This window comes from Corvus cornix, chromosome 21 (assembly GCF_000738735.6).
Source record: "Corvus cornix cornix isolate S_Up_H32 chromosome 21, ASM73873v5, whole genome shotgun sequence".
Taxonomy (NCBI): Eukaryota; Metazoa; Chordata; class Aves; order Passeriformes; family Corvidae; genus Corvus; species Corvus cornix.
This window is the reverse complement of record NC_046350.1, coordinates 2,001,359-2,009,790: the sequence shown is the minus strand read 5'-3', so window position 1 is coordinate 2,009,790 and position 8,432 is coordinate 2,001,359. Positions and strand designations below refer to the sequence as shown.

Genomic DNA, 8,432 nt, shown 5'->3' with positions numbered 1-8,432 from the left:
TGCTCCCTGTGCTGTGCTGGCATTGCTGGCAGTCTCTGAGGTGACCAGTTCAAAGCTGGCTGAGTGCTGTATCTGCAGGCTACAGGGCTGGGGTCACAGGACCGGGCTGGGATCTCTGGAGCAGTTTGCACAGGACCAGCTCCACACTCCGCCAACGCTCCCGCCAGGAGCAGCCTCATGTGCTGCCACTACAGTTCCTGTGGTTGTCTCTTATCTCACTAATAAAGTTCTTCAACTCATGAGGCTCATTTCTCCAGCACTGTGAGTTGGAATCTACATTGTGCAGTGATTTGTGTGGTCCATACAAACAGCTGCCATTGAGAGGAGTGGGTTTTTCAAGCAGCTCCTCAGTCTGGCCCCTTTTCCTCATCATGTTCTCTTTTCGCATCCTGGTCAAGCATTTTTGCTTGATCTTTGAGTCCCTTCAACATCTGTATTCTCATTTTATTAACTTATTTACTCAGTCTCTCTCTAGTGATTTCTTCTATTGGTAGAAATACACTTGGTTTTGCCCAGAGTGAGTTGGATCTAGAGCCCAGTGATGGAAAAGGGTTCTAGGTACCCACAATGAAATATTTGAGGATGCACTGACATTATGGCAGCTGAAGCTATAAAGTTGATTTTGGAGCTATTTTTTGGCTGTGTTACTGTCTTGTGCAAGGCCTTAAAGAAACTAGGTATACAGATCTACAGAGCTGTCTTAAGCAAGGGAAACAGCTTCACCTTTCCTATTTATTAGGTCCAGGGGTGGATTTTTGGTCCGACTGTTGGTTGTTGGGGGGTGGGAGAGTCAGTAGTTTGAAATTTGTGCTGTCAAAAATTCTTGTACAGGAAGTAAGGAACCCCTTCTGTTGTGGAGCTCATTTGTTCGCTCTTGCTGGTAGGGGCTGGAATGGCAAGAACCAAAAATTAGAGTGTTCTCCCCAGTATTTTTAGGAAGTTCTTTACTTTGCAGACAGTGGGAAGGGAGAATGAAGGGATATTGAGGAAACAGGACACAGAGACAAGGTCTCAGTTAGTAGAGGACCTCTTTGGATGACTAAAAAAACTTCGGTTCATTTCCTAGACTCCAGTTTTTTAAAGGAAAAACCCCTTTTGTTTGAGGTTTTCCAATAGAGGAGATACGAGCATATTGAATGTTTAGAATATTAAAGAAAGGTATCTAACATGAAATCCCAGCCTCACACAGGATTCCTGGATATTCTAGTGAACTTACGGGTTATTTTGGTGCAAATAAGTAAAATGATTTTAAGGCCTGTGCCTTGTTGGTCCTGATTCTGCAGCCTGTGAAGTTCAGCCCCCAGAGAGTTTTCTTCTGGAGAGGACTTGGTGTAGCCACCCCTGCGGCTGGGCTGTACCGCTGTTCCCTTCGGGGGGAGGAGCCCTGTGTTGGCCCAGCAGACTGAGCTCCCACAAAAGAGCAACAGAGCTGCCTCTTTCCTCCTTTCTGGAAGAGCGAGTGGATTTATGGCTGTTCTTGTGCGTGCAGTAAAGTTGGCACCGCAGCCCCTCCTGCGTCAGCAGTAGGGCAGTTGAGGGGAAGAAAAGCTTGGAGTAACTTTGCTGTGTTATTTATTATCACTTTGCAGCCCCCTGGAAAATGAACTTTAGAAACTCGTGGGCCGATGGTAACGGCGAACACTGGGAAAAGCCCAGGAATCAGCAAATCCATTGTGTTGCGCTGACAGAAAGATACTGTTACAACACACTTTAGCTGCCAACTTGCTGCAGTCACTCAATCCATCACGGTGGGCTGTGGGATCACAAGCCAGTGAAACTCAGCCTGGCGTGTTATTTTAGTCTTACATGGACTGTGAGATAAACGGGGCATGAACCGGCCCCCTGGCAGGGGGTCGACCCCCGGCGCCCTCATTAAAGTGCCAATCAAAAAGAGTAATGGAAGGGGGAATGGAAAACTGGCTCCTCCAGCCTCGCACTATGCTCAGTCCCAGCAACTTGCACAAGCCAAGGGAAACATTTCTGTTCTGAACAGAAGCCAGGCCTCCAGAAATGCTCCCTGCTCGTCTTGGAGTTCTGAGGCTCCTCCGGTGTCATGTGGTGGAAACCTGTCCCCCATGGCTGGCTGTAAGCACAGGGAAGGTACTTGCTGGGTGCACTCTGGAAAGGTGTGGATGTGCTTTTTGTGGGTGCACAGGCCCTGGGACTGTGTCCGTGGTCACTCAGTGATGGGTTTTCTGTCAGAAGTGGCGCCTAGTTCAGTATTTGTGTGTGCAAAGGTGCAGTGAAACCTGCTCTCTGCCACAGCACTGCCACCCTCCTGGGAGCCTCAGCAGCTGGTTGATCTGTCCGAAGTGTGGATTTGGATTCCTGTCCTTTGTGGGGAGATTATTTCCACTGGAACCCACAGCAAATTGACACTGGATAATCTTGGAGTGAATGCAGACATAAGGCTGAGGCACACAAGCAGTGCTGAGCTGTCACTGTACCCCTGAGCTCTGCTTTGACAATGGGTGCTGGTCTTTGAGATTGGGACAGTTCCCAGCACTGCATGGGAATTCCTGGATGGCCTGAGATGTGTTCTGGATGAGGTATAAATACATATTCTTCTGCATGTTGATTTCCCTCTGGTGTGTGCTCAAAGGAGAGGCAAAAAGGTGTCTGTGGGAAGAAAGGTGAGTGAAGTTGTACGTGTAATGTGGATTTTTAGTGTTTGAAATCAGGAAGCTGAAAGTGGGCGAGTTGGCTCTTAAACTTGCTTATAAATGAGATAAATGCTTATAAACCTCTTATAAATGAGAGCTCTGGTGTGCTCTCAGTGTGATTATGACCTTGGCTGCTGTTTATTTTTGCTCACAAGGTTTTGTCAACAGCACAGAATTTCTCCAGGTAGATTGGTCTGGTTTAAAGTAAATTTTTAATGGAGAGGGTCAGCAGGATCAGTTGGGATTAGAGTTAGTGAAGCAAAATGTATGAACAGTAACACCAAAGAATGACGACTGTGAGAATGGAACCTCCTGCCACAAAAACAAGGTGGTCCCATGTGAAGGTGACATCTTATTGTCTACTGAGGCTGGTACAGATTAGAGGCACCCAATACAGGGAGGAAGGAAATGTATCCAGGTCTGGAGCCCTCAGCACAGGAAAGACATGGAGCAGGTCCAGAGGAGGCCACAGAGATGCTCCAAAGGCTGGAACCCCTCTGGAGCCAGGCTGGGAGAGCTGGGGGTTACCCGCCTGGAATAGAGAAGGCTCCAGGGAAACCATAGAGCCCTTCCAGTATTTCAAAAGGCCTTACTAGAAAGATGAGGACATACTTTTTAACAGGGTCTGCAGCCATAGGAGAAGGGGAAATGGTTTTAACGTAAAGGAGAGTAAACTCAGACCATATAAGGAAGAAAATTTTACAGCGAAGGTGAGGGACAGTCACAGGTTGCCCAGAGCAGTGGTAGATGCCCCATCCATGAAACATCCAAGCCAAACAATTTTATGACTATAAGTAGCATGATTGGAGTCAGCTTTGTACTGAGCCAGGTCAGAAATAATGATTGTACCCATTTATACACAAAATCCTAGAACATTTGCATGTCTGAACTGGGGGCCTAAGGATGCTGTCTCTGGATAATCCTTTGAATGATCATGTAACTGCTATTACACCAGAAATTAAGATATTACACCAGAAATTAAGATGTGTTCTGGCATAGAAGGTAGTGCTGAATAGAATCTTCACATTTCTGGGATGTTTACCTCAAATACTTTTTCCTCCATGCTTTGAGATTCAAAGAAATCCTGAAAAAGGATTAATGGAAGGGCCTAGAATTGCCCATTGGCAGAGGGAAGACAGAGGTGATGCTCCTGCTGCTGGAGCTGCTGAAAGGGCCTGGCCTTGCCAAAAGAAGGCTGGGGGAGAGTCTTGTCATGCAAATGGTGGGTTACTTGTAAAAATTATTTTATTTTTTTCCTCCCATTAAACCTGCATGCAGGCACAGGTTTTTGCTACATCATTACTTTGATACCCAGTGGTTTGTACGGCTGGATGTCGATTGTTTGCCAAAGGCCTTGGAGCAACAGTCCTTAGGAATGGTGAGTCACCCTCCCAGAGCAGAGCAAATATTTGCTTTTGCAGTGTCTGGAGGGCTGAGGGATAGATGGTATGATGGATTTCTCCTTTATTTGTTAGAATTCCTCTACAGCTGCAGCATGCAGGGGACTTTTTTTGCTGGCATTTTCAGAACCCATTGTTCTGCAGCTCCCGTCCACAGCCCTTGTCCTTTGGGTGACCCAGCCATTTATCCAAAATGGAAATGCACATGGAAGCTGTTTACTTGGCCCGTGGCCTTTCAAAGCTTTTGAGTCAGCCCAGAGCAGGCCTGAGATACAGGGTTGCTCTTACCCACACTTTGTGGAGGGCACAGTGTCGGGCAGTGGAGTGTCAGCTAAAGGGAAGAAAACCCAAAAACCCCCCCACACACCAACACTGTGTAACACTGTGTTATGTATAAATTATGTATTACTGGCACAGGGTGGGGAGGCCCTGGCACAGGGTGCCCAGAGCAGCTGTGGCTGCCCCTGGATCCCTGGCAGTGTCCAAGGCCAGGCTGAACGGGGCTTGGAGCAACCTGGGATAGTGGAAGGTGGCCCTGCCCATGGCAGGGGAGGATGGGATGGTCTTTTAAGGTCCTTTCCAGCTCAAACCAATCTGGGATTCTGGGATTCTGGGATTCTGATGCTCTGCTCATCATGAGTGTCCCCAGGCCCTGAGCAGAGCTGACCTCTCTAATGGAACTGCAGTTTGTACCCACAGCATTTGTATTTCTGGCCAAGATGTGCAGTAGTTCTACTGAGCAAAACAATATGACTGTTTTTCCCCCCAGTGTTTGTCAGTGGTTAATGAGTAACCTTTTCTTTCTGGCAGGAATCCTTGTCAGATTCTGCCCTCTCCTGCACCAAGGCACAAGCAGGGCTGGTCAAAGACCCAGCTGGGGCTGGGTTTGCCTCACATTCTCCCACTCCAGAAAATCTGCTGCTGGAGAACCATGGAAACTCCATGGTTAGGTCAAACTGCTCCCAGTCCTGTTAACAAAACATTTTCTCGGCCAGGGATTGTTCTGGCAGGGGAAGGCAGGTGGGTTTGTGCTGCCCGGAGCCCTCTGTCAAAGCTGTCAGACCATTTGGGAGGCCACCAGCAGCTGTTAGAAATGGGCTGCAAGAAAGTCAAACCTGTAACATAGGGGGAGTTAGAAGCGCTTTGTCCCAGCGCTGCATTTGATAAAATTAAGCATCATAACATGGAGTAAGAGTGAGCTGTCAAGCTGGAATGCTGCAGCAATCTGGACTGGAATCTGAAGCTCTGGGCACATTTTATTATTTTATTTTATTTTAACTATTGTTTGTTTTATATTTTCTATTTTATTTTATTTTATTGTATTTATTTTCTGAAAAATATGATTGTTCTTTCTTTGCAACAACCCTGCCTTTAGGAAGGTGGAATAGAGGAGTTTGGAACAGAGCCTTTGCTTTTCAAGAGAATTTTGAAGTGTATCTACATTTGGGGGTGGGTGTATATATTAGAAGGAGTACAGAAGCATACACATGCACAGTGTTACTGTCAGAAGAAAACTTGTATAAGTGGAGTTTGAGCAGCTCTTAATTAAAATGTGCTTTAATTTTGCTTTGTTGGGATTTTTAAAAATATCTGTGCAGCAACCTGTAATCTAAAGAGAGTATATTCACTGAAACCTGCTTTTTCAGTGTGAGGTACCAGAGGTGAAGTCATTGTGAGAAGCAGGTTCCTCTGAGAAGAAAAACAGAGCAAGGGCTGAGAGGATTTGTCAGCCCAGTGGGTTGTGCCCTGGAGGAAGCAGGTTCGGACTAAACTCTGCTTTAGAGAGAAAAGGAAGTTAAAAAAAATATATAGTTGGGCTAAGATGTTATGAAGTATTTTATTGAAGAGAAAATAGATAAATGTTGAAAAGCATCACGCAGTCTAGGAAATGAGATAGTGAAGAGATCAAAAGGTCCCTGTCACTGGGAAATGGCTGATTATTGCTCTGGTTTGAGATGGGGCCCATTTAGTCACTTAGCTTCTCCCCACAAAAATGTAAACACTGCACTGCTTTGGAAAACAGCCTTTGGGACTGGAGCTGCTCAGATGGCTCATCACACTGAGTTATTTGGACTGTCAAGAGCAGAGGGGAGGGAAGGGTGTTGTTCACATTTGCTCCGTGTTCCCATCACTGCAGGAACCCCTCAAGCTGTAGGAGCTGTTGGGAACAGGATCACTGATGATCCAGCAATGAGAGCAAGGAAAAGGGGTTTTCCCTGTGAACATGCCACAGATGCAGAAGGACACCCAGAACTTCATCCCTGGTTTCAGAGCCTGAAAGTATCTTTTTTCCAGTTACTTTCATGTCTTGAGATAGTGAGGACAGTCCCTGTCTCAGGAGTGGGCAGAAAAGTTATGCCTGTGTCCTGAGTCAGACTTGGTGACAGGGTCAGTTAGTGGGGTCGGGTGGGGGTGTTCCCAGCAGGGACAGTGTGGACACAGCCCCTGGATTTGTTCACCTTTGCAGGAGCACTGGAGTGAAACTATGGGCCAGGGAAAAGGGCAAGGGAGGAGAGGACAGGAGGAGAGGGCAGGGCATTAAAGGGGAGAAAAGGGGAGGGCAGGAAAAGGGGGAGAAGGACAGCAAAGAAGAGGAAAGGTGGAAAGGATGGAGAAAAGGGAGGACAGGACAGGATGTGACAGGTCAGTAAAGGGGACGAGAGGACTGGGAAAACAGGCAAGGAAAGGGAAGGAGAGTAGAGAAGGAAGATACGGACAGGTGTCATTTCCTCATGTGTCATTTCCATGCTGTGTTGAGTCTCTTTACCAGTTAGAGACAGTTCTTCCTTCCTGCCCCTGCTGAGGTGTTATTTCATCTACTCTTTATTGCACCTTGAAGCTGGACAGGTTTTTTCACACAAATAGCTCTCTGAGTTCACGGCCAAGAGTGCAACTGTTCAATGACTGCTCTGGTGTTTGTACATCATGTCCTTATGGATGGTTACAGACCCCAAGTACTCCATCCATCCCTGGAAATGCTCAACACAGCAGTGAACTACTCCTGTTTTCCCTCCCCACTTTCAGCAGCCAAGTATTTTACAAGAGCTCAGAACTGGTTTCATTCTAACCTTCAGCACCAAAATATCCCCATGTGTCTTCATGAAAGGACTTTACCTTCAAATTACTTTACCTTTTAAAGCTCTACTTACACTGAGTCAAAAGGTTTACAAAATAACACTTTAAAATTTAGGTTACTCGGCAGTTACAGGAGAGTTGTGTGCTCATACCCAAGCCTGGCACCTCCAGGAAGTAAATGTGACACTGAGGGTTCCAGTTCCTGTGGGTTAACATGCTGAAGAGCACTCATTCCTCCCTCTTCAGTGTGGTTACAGTTAATGAGACAAATACTGATGTGATGTACAACACCGGAAAAAAATACCAACTTGTTATTTTTATTATTTAGAAGTTTACTTCTGAAGATGTTGATAAGCCCAACAAGCTGGTGATCTCCTCTCCCCTCACCCTTCCTCCACCTGAGGGAAGGAAAAATCTGAAGTTAAAGATTCAATTTCCAAGGCTGCTCACTTCAACTACTTCAAAACCAAGTCAGAAATAGGGGCCTTGAGATGCAGACTGTGAATGTAAAACTGAATCCTCCCTGTATTATTTACCAAAATGCAATTTTTTGTTAAAAAAGAGGCTGACATTTCAGTGCAAGGTCTCCTGTATTTACCTATATTAGTGACTTAAGAGAAGAAACAACAAAAAGCCCACCAAACAACCCAACCAATGCCCCCTAATCACAGTGTTAATGCACCCTAATCATGGTGTTAAAGCTCCAAACCATGGGACACCTGTGCTTCAACAGCTAAAATTAATTCATCATTTTATTTTTTAAAGGTTTATCTACATTCCTGCACTGGGATAATCAGTTTTCTCAAGGAAAAGAAAAAGACAGAGAGAGAGAAGGGCTTGTGTCAGGTAGTGCAGTATGACTCAGTAGAGCTCCTTTAATTTCTTTACACAGTAAACAGACTCATATTTATACCAACACCTGCTGCCGGTCGTATTTACATGGACACGTGTACATATATACATGTTAGCAAAATACAGGGCTTCTCCCAGACCCAAAGCTGTGTCAGCTACACCTCTGTTATACAACTGGTGCATAAAAAAGAAAAGCCACCTCTTTTGTTTTCTCTAAATACTAAAATTATGTTTTCTCCTTCTCTAGTCATACAATTCTAGCTCCAGCCTGGTACTTGCAGCTCTTTGTGGCAGTGAGGAAGTGGATTTTCAAGAGTCCAGCTCGAGTTGTTCTTGATTTTCACTGAGTCTCAGCATCAGCTGCTGCTCATAATACAGGCTCTTTGCATAGTTGATTTCTTGGGACAGCTTTACTGCCAGAGCTTCCGATTTCACTTTCACC

General features: G+C 45.8%; 1 protein-coding gene across 6 annotated transcripts in view; it reads right to left on the bottom strand.

Moving 5' to 3' along the window:
* Window positions 1-7,433: 7,433 nt before the first annotated feature.
* VPS13D (vacuolar protein sorting 13 homolog D) overlaps window positions 7,434-8,432 on the bottom strand; it is a 97,053-nt gene continuing 96,054 nt past the window's right edge. For all 6 annotated transcript variants that reach the window (XM_039564112.1, XM_039564115.1, XM_039564113.1 and 3 more), the window contains one exon: window positions 7,434-8,431. In XM_039564112.1, the coding sequence (XP_039420046.1) occupies window positions 8,300-8,431 (132 nt within the window). In that variant the 3' untranslated portion in view covers window positions 7,434-8,299. The remainder of the gene's footprint in view (window position 8,432) is intronic.